The sequence below is a fragment of the Dermacentor albipictus genome, unplaced genomic scaffold, assembly GCF_038994185.2.
Source record: "Dermacentor albipictus isolate Rhodes 1998 colony unplaced genomic scaffold, USDA_Dalb.pri_finalv2 scaffold_22, whole genome shotgun sequence".
Taxonomy (NCBI): Eukaryota; Metazoa; Arthropoda; class Arachnida; order Ixodida; family Ixodidae; genus Dermacentor; species Dermacentor albipictus.
In genome coordinates, this window is record NW_027225576.1 from 5,856,640 (window position 1) to 5,876,346 (window position 19,707).

General features: G+C 46.4%; 1 protein-coding gene across 1 annotated transcript in view; it reads left to right on the top strand.

The window, feature by feature from the left end:
- LOC139052429 (uncharacterized) overlaps positions 1–19,707 on the top strand; it is a 211,543-nt gene that overhangs the window by 176,049 nt on the left and 15,787 nt on the right. The window contains exons 20-24 of the mRNA XM_070529524.1: positions 798–1,037; positions 3,378–3,659; positions 6,802–6,988; positions 10,799–10,983; positions 11,852–11,962. Coding sequence (XP_070385625.1) covers positions 798–1,037; positions 3,378–3,659; positions 6,802–6,988; positions 10,799–10,983; positions 11,852–11,962 — 1,005 coding nt within the window. The remainder of the gene's footprint in view (positions 1–797; positions 1,038–3,377; positions 3,660–6,801; positions 6,989–10,798; positions 10,984–11,851; positions 11,963–19,707) is intronic.

Here is a 19,707-nt window from a genome sequence, read left to right on the forward strand (position 1 = left end):
CAAATAACTATACTTGCACCCTTATCTGCTTCCTTAATAACAATGTCATTCCGGCAGCTCAGATTTGAAATGATGCGTCCTCAACTTGTTCATTTCACGGCCTTTCCATATTTCATTTTTTTTCTCTGACGTGCCAAAACCACATTCTGATTATGAGGCACGCCGTAGTAGGGGCTTCCGGGAATTTGGACCACCTGGGGTTCTCTCACGTGCACCTAAATATAAATACACGGGCGTGTTCGTATTTCACCCCCATCGAAATGCGGCCGCCGTAGCCGGAATTCGATCCCGTCACCTCGTCCTTGGTAGCGCAACACCATAACCTCTAAGCAACCACGCCGGGTACATTTTTCATATCAGTGGCATTCACTGCTTTGCTGGTTTTGAACTGATATGGTTGTAAAGTTTGTGTGATATTTTCTTTACATATTAAATAGACAAAAAGCATAGTACCATTGATATCAGTTATTTTGGGCACATGTTTTGGGATACACGAGTATATTCTTTTACAAGAAATTCTTAAATACATATTTAACTTGTCTTGACAGTGCGTATTGTATTTGATCCCTCGACAAATTCTGTAAGGAGGAGTTCAAAGATTAGGATTGTGCTATCTGCACTAGTTAATTTTCAAAACCTCTATGAAAAAAAAATCACCACCTGATATACGTATACCTACCCGAGAAGTAAACTCGCCTAAATTGCTTTGAGTCGAGGGTACTCGAGCTGTAAAGGGAAGTCAGCAAAGCCAGTTAACGCAGCCTCCTACATGCCATGTTTCTGTCACCTTTCGACAGTCCCGCGCCAGTTCGACCGGTACTGGATCGGGCTGCAGAGGTCCCCAGACGGCGTCTACGTGTGGGAGAACGGCGATCCACTGAGGGAGTTCGCCTGGCACCCTCGGACGGACTACAGGCACGGCGCGGGAACGTTGTTCGTTGATCGCTATTCCGTTCAGGAGGGCATGACGCTGCGATATTCCCTCGAGGATCCGCGGCGCAAGCTTCCCTCGATATGCCAAGCTCCCCTGCAAACAGGTGCGTGCTAGGTTTTTTTTTCTTCTCATATAACTCGCCTGTTTTTGTCGCTATCGTGCGAGCGCTTCACGGTGCACTTTCAAACGCTCAGTGAAGTACCATAATCACGCGAAACTGGGTGCTGCTGGTGGCACGCGCAGTATAAAAACGAAAATCAGGATTTCAACGAGTGATGTTTTGTGTTCGGGAACATTGGCTTTGCATTTGATGCGAGATAATATTGTGTCATGGCGTTTACTGTAAAGTACTACTCGGTGTTGAAGCTTTTCGTAGGTGGTTGCAGCCATGCTTAAAGCGTGCTGCAGCGGATAAAGACGTTCTCATGAAACGCGAACAAGTACTGCTGCCTCTGTGTAGATACCAACGAAAAAAAAAATGGAAGCATTATTATTCTTACCGTGAGGCTCAGAATGCTTAACTGCCTAGTAGTCGGACGGATAATTCAGTTAGACGTGCTTTATGCAAAAAAAAAGAAAAAGCTAGCAGAAAATATTGGTATTCTGCAGTTTGGTGAGCAACAATAACGGTACTGTACGTTTTATAATAACGTTTCAATCGTTCCAATTAGCCAGTATTTCGCGAAACGATTGTGAAGCCTATTTGGTCTGCTGATCGACGCGCGGAAGAGTAAATAAAAAAAAAGGGATTGTTATTCACCTAATACAATTTTTTTCTCAGTTAAACGTTTGCAATAGCTGTGCAAAAGGCGCGCATAAGCTGCGGTCGCTCAGTGGCTATAGTATCGCGGTGTCCTGAATTCGATTCCCGACCACGGCGGCCGTAGTTCTGTAAGGGTGGAATGCAAAAAAAAACAAGAAAAAAAACGCTCATGTAACGAGCTTTCGGGTACTCGTCAAAAAAAACAGTTCGGCGAAATTGATCCGCAGCCTTCCACTGCACGGCTTCTGTCATTAGCAGTGTGCCGGGGCACGGTAAATCAGACGGATCGGTAGAAGCCAGCAGTATAACGTTCTTACGAGCACACAAATGATACTCTGTTGAAATGCGCATTTCCTGGCACTCGCTCAAAGATATCCCTGCCGTCCTCATAACCAAAATGTGAGTTACTTCATAGCCTTGTGCGTGGCACTTCTGTTGTCCATGCTTTGTTGCTAATCACGTATTTGTGTCTCAACTGAGCATGTAATTTACTCGTACTTGCTTTTAAAAAAAGAGTGTTGAAAGGAGTAAATAAAAGACGCTACTTTAGTTATTCTTTTTCGCCAATAGATGCCGATCTATTGATTATGGCATTAAGGTAAGCAAGGCTTTATTTTGTGAATAACGGCACAAACACCAGTTCCGTCATAATATATAAAAAAAGAAACATACAAAACACGCGCCGAATGCGGCGTGGCTTCGCCTTCAAGCCGTATATACTCCTGACCGAGAAAGTGATGGGGCAGTGTCGAGATCTTTCGCAACGAAATTCGCTTCAGGTTATATTTCCGCTGACGAAAGTGACAGGAGCAGCGGTCCGTCGTCAATTCTGATCCAAAGGAAGCCGACCTGGAAGTCGCTTCCCCCTCTCCTCCTGGGACATGCCGGCCTCTTAGCGCTGACAGAACAGAACGTGCAGTAAACGCCTCCGTGGGAAGCCAGCGCCTTTTGTGGGGGATTTTGCGCGCACATATCTGGTACGTAGACGGTGCTAGTACTATTAGGATTCCTACTAAGTGCTCACGCTTTAGACGTTTCTTTACTTTTATTACACCTTAACACGCGCACGAAAGCTACTTCAGTGCCATTTAGTGAACTATTTTACTTAGTTAAAGCTGTTTATAGTCAGTTATTGAAACAATACCTGACACACCCTGCGGGTAACTATGTAGCGATGATTACTTTTTAACTGTATTGTACTGACTTTCTCAAACGCTTTACGAATTTGTTCGCCATCCTGCAATAAATTTTGTGACTTTGAGAGTCCTTGAATGTTAGCGTGGCTTTCGGGTTCCGTAAATTGTTCGGGAACACTTAACAGGCAGCATTATATGGACGTATGCTTATTCTTGCCAAACACACGTAATTACGGTCGTGAAGGCTAGCCTCTGCTATGATTTGCCGCAGGTTCGTTTATTGTTATCTACAATTTCGGGCTTACGTGAGTGTAAGGCGATTAATACAGCTCTGGCCCCCGAAAGCCCCGACGAGCGCTTTCTGCTTTATATAGAGGTCAATTATATATGGAAAACGAAACAGTAGCCGATGACTAGAATATTAAAACCGCCTATCCTTTCGCTAGAAAAAGACTCTCAAACACCCATTATAGATGGCTCAACGAATTATTACGAGAACCCAATGGTGCGCGAGGGGCTTTAATTAACTTTTTTTTTTTGCCAGGCACACCATGGCTGCGCGTTGAGCAAAGGAACAGCGACCGCCGCGTGGTGCTCACGTGCCGCGTATCAGCCGAAATCATTCCCGGCAGCGTGCTCTGGTTCAAGGACGGCATCGCTGTGCAGGGCGACCGTGCCAATACTCCGGACGGTCACGACACCACGCTGGTCATCGAGGGAGCCACGCCCACCAGCCCCTACTTGCAGGGCTACTATTGGTGCGAGGGGATGAGTGTGGCCGACTTTGGCCCCGTGGAGTCGAGAAAAACGCTCGTCCGCTTTCCGGGTGAGCAGGTGCCCACGTGGCCAACATGGCCGTGTGTAGAAGGCGCAAGCCACGGAGGAAGTCCTTCCTCCATGGCGCAAGCGATCTATTCCGAAGTGCGCTTCTGTCATATCTCTTCCGAGGCATTTGGGCGACTTCGGTCTGAGCACGCTATACAAGACGTCACAACCCTTGGCTCACCTTGTTGAGTGGTCTCCGCCATTAAATCCCAAACGCGGCTCCACACTATGCCACAGTGGCACCACCGGGCCTCAAGCAGCTCAATTAGGTCGCTATTCGCCAAGCGCACGACGTAGCTGCCGCGAGAGGGCGTCGTTTTACCGAGGAGGTCAAGCGGAAAGTCAGAAAGGCTGAAATAATCTCATGGCTGGCGGCAATGGAAAAGAAACCTGCCATGAGTAACTACTTAAGAGGAAAAAACGAAATCGGGAACGAAACCATTTATGATAACTCAAAGGGAAGCTCATTACTTTTCGAAGTGAGATCGGGATGCCTTAGAACACGCACCTATAAAGCGAGATATAAGAAGGAAGAAGAAGCATGTGCTTGCTGCGGTAAAGCTAGGCAAACTGTGGAGCATGCTTTATTAGAATGTGAAGACGTTTACCCAGCGCTCGATTTAGGCACCACTGGCCTCCTTGAAGCCCTTGGGTTCAGCGGGAGCAGTGGTAAAGTAAACATGTCCGCAATAGGCATTAGTAAGAAGCGATTGGAGGATTGGTGGAAGAAAAGTAGGGAAACGACAAAAGACGGAGACGTACAAAAGCACAGCTCGCAATAGGGGATCAGAAAATTAGGGAGTGGTAGTTCATAGTGTTTTTTTTTTCATTGTTTAACCTAGGTAGGACATTACGCAGTATTATAGCAAGAGCTTGGTGGCGCAACCCACCACCCCGTTCCAAAGGGGGCGCTCATAACATCCGTCCGTCCGTCCGTCCGTCCGTCCGTCCGTCCGTCCGTCCGTCCGTCCGTCCGTCCGTCCATCCATCCATCCATACATCCATCCATCCCTCCATCCATCCATCCATCCATCCATCCATCCATCCATCCATCCGTCCGTCCGTCCGTCCGTCCGTCCGTCCGTCCGTCCGTCCGTCCAGCAAGCATCGGTGGCCGCTTTAGCTATTGCAGCGCAAGCGCAAGACGCAAGCTTTCCGATTTGGCGCATTTCAATGGACGGAGTAAACGCACGTCGGAGTAGACTACTGCGTGCCGGATCGTTGGGTGCCTTGTTTCTGTTTCGATTTGGCCTGATCTTCAGCCAGTGTCGCACAAATCTCGTGAGAAGACGAAACGCAATTCCATCATATACAGGATGACCCAGTTAACTTTGGCCACAATTAAAATATGCCAATGCACTCAAGACGACCTGACCAAGACGACCCGACCAAATGCATTTTGCTGAATATTGCATGGAGTAAGTCGCACTATGTTGCATTCTGCTTAATTGCATAATTATTCATGATTAATTAAACAACTTCTCAAGCAACGTAGTTAGGCAAAAAATTGCCATTAAAAAGATGTAGAGTGCTTCGCATAACATCCGCTCTATAACTATCTCTTAAGTATTAATTGTTCTCCGCTTACTGCAGATGCCTATGAAATAAAAAAAATATATATATACCACGTGACATGCCCCATTGCGCGCCGTGATATCGGTGCTTCCAAACGTTCCATCTACAAACGATCATAAGATTAACCGGGTGTGCTGACGCTTCAAAGGCCACAGGGCAACCGCTATCGCAGCGCAAGTGATGACGGTTGCGGGCATAAATCGCACATCTAACGCCTGCGTCGCTGCCCGCTCGCCTGAGTTTTGTTTCACACTACTCAGAAATTTTAACTTATCGGTTTTCTATGTATTCATTGCGATTGTAATACATAGATTTGCGTTTGCATATAACTCTAAGCAGAAGCCGTTATCAAATACAATTCCACTTGCACATACTTATACACGATCACCTTCATTTAAGCAAAATAGGGCCGCTATAACGTAAAACTATTCCAAACTTTTCTATTCCAATTCTGCTATCAGCCCTCCACGATTGGTCAAAAACTTTTTTCAACCTCCCCCACTTCACCTTTCTATCACGCGACGTCACGAAAACCGCGATACATCCCCATCTGATATGATGTGTACACACTGATTATGCATGATTTGACAGAAAAAAGAAAAACAGTTATTTCTGATTCGACCCCTTTTCGCCATCAGCCCTCGGCTATTGGTAAAATGTTTTCGGGCTGCACCCACTTCACCTGCCTGTCACGCGACGTCACAAAACCGCACAAACTCACCGCGTCAAAGTGACGCGTACGCGATAAAGATGCATTAATATGCCGAACAAAACTGAATTTTCTTCGGAATAGCCGCAGGCTGCCCCGTTCCGAAAGGAATAGAAGATGGCTGCCGCCGATCGCTCAGACGCTGGCTACTCGCACCTGCCGGAGAGCATGGGTGTATTTGCGTATAATAAAGCTTCTTGCGTGGCTGTGTAACGTTTTCGAGCACTTTCGGCTGTTTACCCCCTGATTCTGCCAACTCTTCTTTGCTGATGGTCCGTTTTAGCGTCATTTTTGAGCTTCCGTTGCATGCCGCCGCGATTTTCGACCAGCCACCGCAAGCTAAGTAAGGGAAAGCCGACCAATCGCAGACGCCGGCACCACCCTCTTCATCCGGTTATCGACTTTCAGTTCAGTGGCTCGGCCCCATCGACTCCCTCTCCACTTGAGCGTTCTCCTCGTCTCTTGTCTGCCAATTAGATACGACAAGCCGCTCAGTGTAGGCAATGTTATTCGTTTTTCAAGCAAACAAAAGTGCCCTCCTATGAACGAGGAGAGCGTTTGATTGCTCTGTTCAGACAACCCTGCGGGTGACCGCCCGGTGCTTGTTGCGTTGGTGGTTACGTAAATTTGACGTCAGGAGATTGGAATAGAAACATATTGGAATAGTTTTACGTTATAGGGCCCTAGGTCATGAAAGTGTCTCGTACAACGACGATTACAGAGAGCCAATAACAAGTCACTACAACGCGAATATAACACGAATCGCCACCTATATAAAAGCCATCGGACGCTGTAGGCACACAGTTTCGTAACAGGAGCATTGATGTAAGGAGTACAGCTTGACTTCCCTTTATTTCAGGCATCAAGACGTACGCCTGTACCATACCGTTGGTGGGACAGAATCCGAAACTCTACGACTTCACTTCGGTTCTGGCGCTCCGGTTCGCTTCCGATTTTCGGAGAAACTTCTTCTATGCCATTCGCGACACGGTTGTCGAAGGATACCACATGTACGAACTGCAAGTCGTGGACATCGCTCAGGACACGTGAGTGCCGCGCGCCAGCTGTGTTATTTACATCCGACACGCGTTGCCTCGCGCGTGTCGGTAAACTTAACGTAGGTTTGAGAAAACGAGCGGCCCTTTCAAACTGCTTCAAACGTTTCGCAGTTATGACACCGTTGTAAGATTGGATAAAGTCGACAGCCAACGTGAGCACTATCAGTCTACGCAGGCATGAAAAAAAAAGAAAAAAAAGGCATAACCAAGCTTTACACCAAGCTAAAAGGGGACCCTGCAACACCCTTCTACCAATGTAGATTTTTTTTTTCGATTTGCTGCCATACGCCCGTGAAATTGCAAGCGCACTGTATCGGACTTGCTGCCTCTCGGAGAACAGCCACGGCAGTTGGCCATTAGTGCACAATCATACAGCCCGATTTTTCCAATAGACCGCTGCGATGGTTCTCATGATTTTCACGGCAGGGAGTTTACGTGATGCTAACTTCCATCTTTGATGACAAAGTTGATTGGTTTGCGGTCACGTCATACGCACCAAAAACAGAGGAATGAGATAACAGGGGTGCGGCCGGTCCCTTCAAACACGTGCCGTTTATTTGCGCGACCGAACTGTCGCGAAAATTGCCTCGACGAGGACCACGCAGAATTTACACGGCGGTCGGAGTAACAAATTGGAGGCTTGTGCCACCTTGATACTTCGCTTAACTCGCGACAAGCCAGCAGAGTGTCATATACAAAAAAAGAGCAAATCCAACGCATGCCACATTACGAATGAACATTGACAAAGTTGGTAAGCGTTCACCAGTACAAGGATGGGTGCGCCAATACGGTCACAAGAACACATATCCTTTTCGTTCCTCCTTGTGTTTGTGCTTGCGCGCCTGTCTTTCAGTATCGTACATCCGATGCATGACTCGCATTGCGCGATATGTCGTTTGACTATGAACGCTGTACATTTTTCTTAGCTTTCACGGCCGTGAGCCTCGCGCGTTATTTATTTTTCAATTGGAGCGGATACGTGCACCGCGAAAGCTGCGATTACGTTCAGAAATTCATCAAGATTAATAATTATTGCCTGACAATCATGCGTGCCAGTTCTCTGGAGAATGACGCATTTCTGTCGTGTAGCAACGTAGTTCAAGACCTGCGGAAATTACCTTGGTGTAATTACGCCTCCAAAAGAGATTAAAGTTAGCTTCGAACATTCATTTACCTTTTTCGCGACAGACAGATGTCTGGGAATGTAGTTTTCCTGCTGGAGTATGGAGAAAATCTAATATCCTTTCTGTTACGTTATTGCTGCGGACATAAATCTTTTTGTACGTTTACAAGGCACAGGCTGATGAAAAACGTAATAACATTGCTTCATCACATTTGCTGCTAGGTTGTCTCTTTCTTTTCTTTCTTTTGTGAACAAATTCTTTCCAAGGCTACTTTTATTTATCTTTGAATTTGTCCGTCTGTCAATCTGAAACGTGTGTTTTCAGAGATGCGTTTCCCGAAGCTAAACAAGGCATAGTATAACACTAGACTCTGGCGGACAAGCTGATTCAGCGGTTAAGAGTACAAACTTTTTGGAATACGGAGCAAAGGTACTGGCCAAGGCAGCATGTGCTCTGCATAGTTGATAAAAAAAATTCCCACCACCTTTTCTCGAAAATCAGCCTATTTTTAGTTTTTCATAACTGTGATAATGAAATGGTAAGAATTCGAAGTACCGTTCTCCATACGAGTATTTGGCGTTCGTGTGTCATCCAATGCGCAAGCAGAAAACTTGAAAATTTGCATTGCTAAAAAGTGGTGTTCATATGGCACACTTTAAACAGAAAGAGTCTTTCATCTTTTTCAAAATGTTTATACTTTTGAACATGTGGGAAGTATAGGCAGCCCACGTATATATTTCCGCTACCGCGTACTTGGACAAAAAATGCAACAAAATAAAGGTGCTCTTCGACTAGAAGGGTCTTACAGTTCGGTCGACATAGGCGGTCGCTTGCTATAATCGCACGTAATGAGAACACGTTATAGTATTATTGTTTATAATTTTGCAACCGTGCCTTAATTTGGTATCGTTGTGTTGAAGGTAGAAGCAATTACTCAATCATGCATTTGTCGCGTACCCAGATGGCGCTGCTGTAGGGGCACGCATGACGCGATCGGGACTAAGTTTAGCCACTCGCTTGGCGCTCAGAGAGGCATAGCTTGGCAGTACGTTTGGCGACCTGTGCGGTAGTTGTCGCGTTTTAGAGAGCTCACTCACTCGTAGCTTCTATAATTTGTCAAACTAAAACCGGTGCTAATCAGGAGTTATGAGGCCTGCAAGTGCGCAGTTTGTTGCATAAATTGGATGCTTGTTCGGATATAATATTCCGCCCCTGCGTTCGACACACATGCATCAAAAATGGCATGAAGAGATATGGTGGCAAGACAGCGGAATGCGAGATTGTTCTTAAAAGGCGTAATATTCCGAATATTTAGGTAAGCGAATGAGCCCCAACCGTGCGGCGGGCTGGAGGAGCGCAGGGCAGTCTCGGGTGCAGCCAGTAGGGGGCTAATTCCTGTACCCTCGTGCCCAAACACCCGCTGCAAAACATTCGGACCCACTACGAATAGGGAGCTAGCGCGATTGCATTATTAGACGATAATACCCACACAAGCGGTAGCATAAGTTAGGCATGCTAGCTTTCTAATGCGTGAGTAAAACTAACTTGTGTGTTTGGTTACGTCATTTCTGTGCCTTAGTGCCCATACATCGTCTGCAGCACGCAGAAGGCGTTTCATGTACCCAACTGCAGTTGTGTCCCCGATACTGCCTACCCAATATATTTAATAGCTCGATTATTAGTGTTGCATTTGTGCCGTTGTATCCGGCTTCAGCACCCGTTGTAAATGACCCTAACAGTTATTATTTAAGAGTGTCCAAACAAGCACACGGATATCATGTGACACGTGGTCGTCACAATGATTTACCGATATAACAAAAATATTGCCACGAGCCTGGAATGTACTCGTAAAGGGGAATGTGAATAATTGCCCTGTAGCTTCGCGGCACTTCTGTACAAGTCGTTAAGATCATATTTCGCTGGAATGCCAGCAAATGTCTCTCGCCGGGCGGTGAAAGCTGCACGAGTGCGCAAGTGAAGCGAAGAGGGAGCCGATGTATATTACGTCTGGCGCACCTTAATTGGGTATTACTTCGGCTTTCCGTTAACAGCACTTCGGGAAGTGGTTTATTTTTTTTATTTCTAAATTGACAGTAGACTGCAATATTGGCAAATGAAAATACAACCTGCCGCATCTTTATAAATATGCTGTAGTAAGAGTTTATAAGGATTTACTCGTTCTTCATCGGATTGGGTGACACGCCTTTATTTAGCACTTGGGAGTCCAAGGAGTGCCTGGGAAACCATCTACGTATGCACGTCTTCGCCACGACGTTAGGCACTCTACTCCGGGACACGCGACATCTTCGACCAAGGACATTCTCGGTGACAAATGTACGCGGGCTGTGGCCACGTGTGTCGCTATTACGGAAAGCAAGGCGCGCGTTGCTGCAGTTGCTGAAGGCGACCGACGTCGCAATGATCGCGTGATGCGGGAGGGGGGGGGGAGGGGGCGGGGAGGGGGGCGTCCTTTTTCTGCCAAAGTGTAGGGTAGCGAACCTTTCGTGCATCTGGTCCACCTTCCCGCCCATCCGTTCCCGTTATGTCTCCCTCTCTGTGTACGCGCATTCCGACGTCAAACGAGAAGGCCGTGTGGGTGATCAGGTGGCGCTTTGGGCATGTTTAGGCAAAATGGAGCCTGACTTTTCAATTTCTTTGAACTTCTGTTCGCCAGAGCCACTGCCGACGTTGTGAGGTTTCTCGTGTTCTTCAACCGGCTGCGACGGCTGCCAAGGACGACGAGCCACGACGAAGATGTGCGCATCATTGACTTCCTGAAGTATACCATAAGGAACAGCACTTCCCGGCTGATCACGACTCCGCCGGTCCTTCCCGACGCAATGAGTATCAGGAGTACTGGTGAGCTGCACTTGTAATGTTGCTGCTTGCAGAGTAAATACGTATAAGCTTTTTTTTTCGTCTTTTCATCTCCCTTTTATAGCACCCATACGAAAAACATTATTTCGCTGCTTATGTTTCTGTGCAGAATTCATTTGGCTATTAAAGAATTTATTCACGGCCAACAAAAATGTGAAACTGCAGGGTTGGGAGCCGACTTCATGGTTTGAATCCCGCCAGCATAAAGAACACTTGGACCTATATTCCGTAGCGATTCCTTCCGCTGGGTACTATGCCCCTCTTATCCGCCGTTCGCGGCCGGCCTATCTCGTTAGTAACGCGGGCGGAGCGCCTTTTAGACTACTCACGAAGCGTAAAAGAAGCGTGTCATTGAAACAATCATCGCATTATCGTGGCCCATGTTCCTTAGCTTTTTCGATGTAAATTTCTCTCCAGGTACTACTTACTAGAATATATAATACTGCTATCAAATGATACATAAATTATCTTACAAATGATAAATTTTAGTATGCTAGCAGAGCCTGCTTCAATCATTTTTTTTTGCAACGCAATTCGATCACCTGTACATTTCTTTCCGAAAAAAAAAGGAAAAAAAAAGAAACTAAATAACACAGAAAGGAGCATAATGCTCTGCGTTTGCACCTAAATTTTTTGAGGGGCCATCAAAAGTTCACAGGCTTTCAACAGTTCAGCGACGCCTCACGTAAACGTAAGACGGACATGTATCAAACACAGCACCGTTATTCACAAAAGTCGGCGCTGCTTCTTACCATTCTAAGAATGACAAAATTGGCAGAGACTTTGTGTATAAAGAGCCATGACAGCTGCATCGAAGTCTATTTCAAACATGCCTTCTGACTTCTCACAGAGATGTGCTTCGAGGACACAACCATGCATGACACCGGTCTCCAAAAGGAGCTGACGTGGCCAACGACTCCTACTGGAGGAGTAGCCATTCCACGGGAGACATGCATTCAGGGTGAGCTAGTGACGGCGTTCGTACGTTCCTAAAAGGTCTACAAATGTGTTTCCGCTTCATGGATGTACAAGCACGTGGTGTGGAAAACCTAGTGACTCTGTCGCTAAGGTTGACAAACTTTGCTGGATGTCTGTCGACATGGCCACCATTTCATTTCAGACTCGCCTTTCCTATTCTGCCTGCAGTGGCGTCCACCATTTCCGCTGATTCCCACTTAACACTTATCGATGGTGGTTCTTTAGTTGCAGAAGCGCCAGGCTTTTGAACAAATGACAATACTGAAGAAGTGTCTGTATCAGCGGAGACAATGCGCGTGCAGTAACTTTGCAGCTGGAAGCGCTGACAAGGAAGTTACGTCAGTTACGCGTCGCGGCACCCGAAGTGTTTACCTTTATGGGCTCACGTGGGCACACCATTTGTCACCTGGCCTATTTTTAGCTGCGGGGTGAGCACACTGCTTGTCCGTGATGTAATCCCGCCTGAATTTGCTTTGTATGCGGTCAGTGATTGGAAAGCATGCATCGCGGCATGCATATCAGCCGTAATAACAGTGCGGTTAGCGCGCAAGCATGAAACCGCACTGCCGGACGACGCGAAGCCAAATATTTGTCGAGACTTATACCACTTAGTTGCCGCTCTTCTTTACACAGAATCGAATTCACAATCGAAAAGTGGGGCGACATGAAGGGACCAAATTGGATCCGTGATTAGAGTTACTCTTCTTATACAGTGATGACTAGACGCAGTAAACTGCACGAACACATAGGTCAATTCAAGGCCGATTCAATTAAAGTATATGCTTGGTTCTTTTCTCACCTGGAGGCATCGATAGAATCACCGCTGCTGTGGTCTGCGACTGAAAATGTGAACAGGGGTGTTCTGCAGGAAGGCCCCACTTCGGCAAAGCTCGGGATATCCGCGAGCTCTCGCGACGCCCTCAGATAAATGAGCTGATCGTGCCAAGACATACGATTCTATCCTCGTCACGCCTCCAGGTTCATTGGCTTATCTAGGTTCACTCTCGGGTTCGCGCTTAGCCGTTACCTCATAGGCAGCCGAAAATGAAATAGTCACGTGGTAATATCACCGGGTGCCTTCTTTCATTTGTATATAGTTCCACCCAGTACAATACCTGGGCAAGTAAGTTATAGAAAAAAATTGTCTTTTAACGTATCTGAAGTAAAGACTTGGCACGAGAATGCCCCACACGTCTGCACTGTGCGCATTCAACGGTGGATAGACAGACAATTCACGGAAGAGCAGACACACCCGTGGCGCGCCCTAGAAACTGCAACCTTGAGAGAAACTGCAGACTGCAACTGCATAAGAAAGCAGACCTTAGTCATCTAGTGCGTGAAATCGACAATGCAAAGGCTGGATGCTTGCAAATCATGTTTAGCGCAAGGGCACATAAATCCGAATGTCCTCTAAGGGGAATAGTTTCGGAAAACGGTACATGGCGAAAAGCGATCGCACTCTTCTTGCAAAAGAAAAAAAAAACGCAGTGTTCTGAACGTTGGCGACCCATTTTTGGTGAAAATCTCAAAGGAAGTCGCAGATTACCTGAATGAAATCTCTGACAAGTTTGTCTTCATGTTCTTTCGATATAAAGGACTTGTAATACTCCTCGCCTCATAATAAACTACAAACTTGCGTGGAAGAGTACACTGATGAATTCGGCAGAGTTGCGTTTCAAATCTCAACTGGGTTATACATCTAGGAATTTTTAGATTTGCATCGAGTCGTGTTTGGTGCCTGTACTTATCGACATTTTTTTTTGCCGCTCATTACAGAAGGTTGTCAGGTGCATTGATTTAGTTTGTCATGCTTAGAGTGTTCAGATGTGTCGATGACTGCTCAGTTCGCTTTAATCTGGACGCACAGCCTGCAGTAGATAAACTTTTAGAAGTTTTTGCTGGAGCCGTAATCGACCAACACTGATGGTTGAATCGCCCGTCGAAGGAGTATCGTGGTTTTAGATATTCAGCTTGAGTTCGCGGACTAACACACGTATTGGACATAGTACAACTTCGCCCATTGAAAACTTGTTAAGAGGAGCATTGCTAATCTGTTTTGGAAATGCTTTAAAAAAGTACTACCATCGCAGGATTTACACAAGCATGAAGAATCGATCGGAATTGTTGTCTACAGCTGGCCTTCCGATGTCCCCGCAGGTTTCTGTATCAGAGGGTTTGCTGAAACGATGTGCGCAAAATAGCACTCGGGACACAGCAAATGAACAGACGCGAAACAAACGAAAATTAGCCAGCGGTTTGTGCCGTACCTTCACAAGACGGCACACTGTCTTAAACAAACTGTTAGTCGCGTTAACACAAGTTTCGTTTTTCAGTTTCAGAAAAACTTAGTAGAATGTGTCGAAAAAAATCAAAAATAACGTACAGCGCAAAGGACAAGGACAGCGATAGACGACATACACAACGCTGGCTTCCAACAATATTTTTCGGTTGAGAGATCCGTGCCCAAAATCTGCGGTTGGGTGTTCCAAGAGACATAGAAATGTTGTTGTGGTCTGTAAGGAGGCAGATGTGTACGAGTGTCCGCTGTACAGTACATGCATAGAACACTTAGGACGGTGTCTTAATGACCGCCTAAGAAAGCATAGTTTAAATGTGAAAAATTGCCGTGGCGGTCCTCTGTATGCTCGTTTTCATGAATGCGGCCGCACTCCTTTGTTTAGTGATTGTGTGGTTCTGCCCAGGCAACGAGATAAAGATGTGCGCGAAATTATTTAGGCACACGTACGCTATCAATCGCATTGGTCAAAGCTGTGCAAGCACCCCGTCTATCGACCTGTTAGATACAAAAATGGCGTTTTTGAAAAGCTCAGTTTGATGCACTGATCAGGTGTGGTGCTACAGTGCATGGTGTATGAAGGTGGTTCTTCAGGAGTAAATTGTCGAAGTTAGCGCACTGTGTTGCCAACGTCTCCTTCCTGTCCTCGTCCGCTGGCGCTAAAGGTGTTGGCCCTGTAATACAGTAAAATCTAGTTACTACGAACACCACATTAGCGCACTTTTCATGTTTACGAATCTTTTTTCTTATTCGCCGCTAAAATGGCTATATTTTCAATGTAAAAAACTTTCAGTACTACGAATTTCAGATTACCGAATATTTCAGAATAACGCACGTAATTTAAACCCGTAATCACCAAGATGTTTCGTTATTAGGAAGCTCCGTTGAAGTTTCTCTACCGAATCCCTGAGGCTTACACCTAACATCATCATCCGCAGCAGCAGCAGCAGCCATGCGCTTGGCAACCCGTTTCAACGGGTAGAGCCCCAGCAGCATCAGCATCAGCGTGAGCGTCGCGTATTATAGTGTACTAGAATAATGTCCTAGTGACGCGACCGGGAAGGAGCGCGCGTGCCTCTTTCCGTTGGCGCCACCAGCCTGGGGTGCGATCTTGTACGCGTTCCAAAAAAGAACGGAGGCGGTCCGTTCTTTACGTCACGAAATAGGCGCTCCATTCCGTTGCGTTCGTCCGATAGCACATGACACGGAATGATTGACAGCAGATATCACGTCGCAACTGACGTGATGGCGTTTGTCACGGTTCAAATTAACCAATCGTGTGTGGCTTGGTGGAACGGACCGCCTCCGTTCTATCTTGGAACGCGTACAAGATTGCACCCCTGGCAGGTGTCGCCATGCGACCTTTTCTAGCAGACCGGCTGCTCTCACAATATCTGCTTTTGAGGCGGTCCGTGTTTCTAAGCGTTTTTTACGGACATGGTTCTTTCATGATAACAGAAAACTGTTGTACTTAACAAAGTATTGTGTGAAGAAAGATTTTGAAGGCCACATCGATACTCTCGTATCGACAACGTCGTCTGCTAGCGAAGTCTGGCACAGTCCGGCGCTTTGGTTGCGCTCGTGGTATCACCTGTGCCAGCTGGCAATTCACCGAACTTCTTGTTGCTCATCTACTGCTCGAAAGCCAGTATATCTGGGCCTGCCTTGCGTCTATGGAGCTGTATTTACCACTCCATTTAAATCGTGTGCTTATCACGAATGACAGGAAAGTGCGTAGTGACTTCGGCTTGCGCTGCTAACCACGAAGGCGTAGGATTAAATAATGGCCTCGTTGGCTGCACTTTCATAGTGGGAAAATGCAAACATGTCCGTGTTGCCGGTTATAAAACCCCAGTTGGTCAACATTATTCATGTGTCCCTCCCCCCCCTTTACTGCGTGCCTAATAATAAGATCTTAGTGTGTTTTACACATTAAACCCCGGAATGAATTCACTTTTGACTATACAATTGCGCACATACAAACTCACATTATTCTCGAAATTACAGCTCCAAAGAAATCTGTCGCATTTTCAGCACACACTGTCAGAGTGACGCTCGAAAAAAATCCAGGCTAATGTTTCTTTTTCTTTAATCACAATGAAAATAGCACAGCTGTATAGTAAAGGAACCCTAAACTGTACTTTCTCTAGGCACGGAGCATCTAATCATATTATAAGTAACTATTACTGTTAAAACACCTAACCAATAACACCTTGTAGCATGGAGTTCTAGCTACATAGACTGAGCTTAATATGTTTTGATGCCTGGTGCCTTCTTTCATTACACTTGTTCACGCTATTTGTGAAGAAATGTAGCCTGGTTATGATGTAGAAAGCAGTAAATTCTGCTGTCATGGATTCGCAGTCATCAGGGCAGCCAAGTTGATGCTGCCGCCTGGCTTTAACAGCATCTAAGACATCTAAAACACTCTATGCGTGCAACTCAAGAAGACTAAAACAAACTGTGAAGTCTTTCTCCAAGTTGACCATAATATGGTACAGAGGGGAGGCAGGGGATAACAAACCAATGTTGTCTTTCATATGGTAAACTCTGCAAGCCTCAAATTTCCTGCTGCCCATGTTGTGATTAGTACTAGGTTGAGGCACGCTTCACAGACTGTCTTTAAAGTGCACTTTCTCGCCACGACCAGCCATATAGAAAATTAGGCGGCAGTCACGAGATGCTAGAGCACCAAATACCACAGCAGCAGGCTGCAACATCGGAGTTGAAATATGTGAAAGGTCATGAAAGTCACTTTCCGGCATTATTCCTTAGCAAATCATGCGGCTGTCAGAGTCTTGTTTTGGTTTTGGTTCGCATCGACAAGGGAGCGTACAACTATATGTCTTGGCACAGCATACGTCTAAAGTACAGTTGAGCAGACACTTCGTCTTCATGCCGACTGAAATGCAGAACTTTACATGCAATATCTGCAGCCTTTCTTGCTTTTGTACCTACGTTGCCGCAAAAACTGGGGTTGAGTCATTGGTACAGTTACAGTGGCACCAGAGCATTGAGGAAACATTCACTGCTTGGAGCGAGCTAATTGCAAACGGTTCATTCTCCGTGAACTGTCCGTTATCATCTTGCGCACTCTCGACCTGGATATCGTGAAGTCGTTGGCGGAGCTGATCATCTGCCGCTCTTTCTTCATTTTGTGCGGTCCGTGCGTTCTTACGTGGCTTCGTGCTTACCATCGGTGCACTTGCTGCGGCTGGCCTCTTTCTTTCCGGCCTCTTTTTGACAGGTGCGACAGAAAGGTAGGACGTACAGTCGGGCAGAAGGGTAGGCACCGCGCCAGGCGCCAGCGACTGCTTTCCACATGGAAGTCGTACTTCGGTGTTATTGATGATGTGGACGTAGTCCCTCCAAATGAGAGCAGCATTCCGGGCAAGTTGGTAATCCCAACGTTACTAGACTAGCTTCAGTTTTAAAACTCGGCGCCGTTGCGCGGAACCGCCACCCGCCCGCGCCTTCGTGGCGCTGCAGTCGCGTCCGGCTTCACTTCCTCACTAGCCGGCTACGCGGGCGGGCCGGACTAAGCGCGCGGTGCAGCGTATTGTGTGGTTCGTTGTTGAAGGCGAATTTCAGCAAGCATGTAATCCGCGAAACTGTAGCTTTCGCCGAGTTTGTTGAGAATATAAGCAGACGATGCCGACGTGCTGCGCACCTGGCTGCATAGGCGGCTATCGGAACGATGTCGACAGTTCGGCGCGCTGCTTTTTCTGTGCCGCCAGCAATGCGACGCTTCGCTCGGCGTGGAACAGAGCGATTCTGTTGTTGTTGTTGTCCTGAGTGGCCGTGGCACATACCCACAGTGGGGGATTGGCCAAGAATCGGGCGGTTTAATTAGGTGCCTAAAATAATAATGATAACAAGGGAGTTAACAATTTGGGCGTGTGAGTTTAAAAGTAAACATTTTGTGTTTGGAGAAAAAAAGAAATAATCAGATGAAAACCGGGTATAAGATAATAATAATAATAATAATAATAATAATAATAATAATAATTAATAAAAGATAAGAAATAAAAGAAAGCTATGGTTGGGAGGGAGAACGATCAATCTGACATGGAAATCGATTAGTTTCAATGAGGTAATTTTGGATCGCCAAGCAAACATTTCTTTTGCTGAACCCAACAATGGAGGCTCCAAAAGATAGGATCACAGGCACTGATAAAGTCAGACCAATAGAGCGAAGCGGGATTTCGAGTAGTCGTTTTCTTATAATAGAAAAACGTCTGCAAGACAACAAGAAATGGTCGATTGTCTCCGCTTCGCCACAGAATGAGCATAGTGGTGAGGGGACCAGACCAGACCTGTGGAGGTAGAAGTTCAATGCAGGTATACGGCAGCGCAGCTTCGTGATAGACACTTCAATTTTCCGTGTTCGGCAAAAATCTCTGTTCCAAGGGTGCAGGAGATGTCCGTACTCCACAGAGTTAGTAATTTCGGAGCCTGATACTGACTGTATAATGATACTCCTGCGAAATCTAGCTGCAGTTACATAAGCAGTCAAAGGGCAGCAAGGAAGAATCGGGCCACTTATCGATGCCTTGGCTAGAGAGTCTGCAATTTCATTAATCATTAGTCCTTTATGGCCGGGCACCCAAATCAAACGCACGCTTCTCAAGTAACCAGGTACCAATGATTGAAATGTCCTCATCACGCGAGAATCACTAGAAGCAGTAAGGGATGAGCACAATGATAAAGAATCAGTAACTATCACGGCTGACGTAATTGATGGTCCTAATTTGCGTAATGCTAGCACCATGGCCATGAATTCGGCTATTCCTTGTGCCGACCGGCACACGCGCTCATGCCACTGCTCCTACGTTCATCGTCGTCTTCCACAGCTGGCTGCGTTGCCGTTCATCATTCCAGCGTAGAATTTCACTTCTGTCATCGTAATGGGGAGGCCGCGTTTACGGTGGGAGGGTCCATTGCTTAAGCCAGTATGAGCCACTCATTGTCTTACGTAACGGATAGATTTAATTTCTGAAGAAACTTAATTTTGAATTCCGTCTTCCCGTCTCTGGCTCTCACAGAAAAAGAATTACGTTACTTGGACGCGGCATCACACGACACGTAACCATGTTACATGAATTCGCACTTCATTTCCTTGTAAGCGCATGCGCGATCCACGTTGCCTGCCATGTATAAAATGACGCAGTGGCACAATAAACTTAGTTGAAAGTTTGCGCTTGGTGTGTCGTCTTCTCTCACGTCCGTGTCGTTTTTGATGTCGCGCAATATCATTTAAGCAATCCCTCCAAATGTATCGAGTCTCAAAGGGGCGTGCACATACCGCTTAAGATTCAGTGAGAGGCTTGTCTGCTCTGTGCAGATTGCGCTCCCATTTCTGCCGAAGTTCATTTTCCGTTGGTGCGGCGTGCGATGACGCTTTCGGAACGCCCGGATAGTAGAGAGGTTTA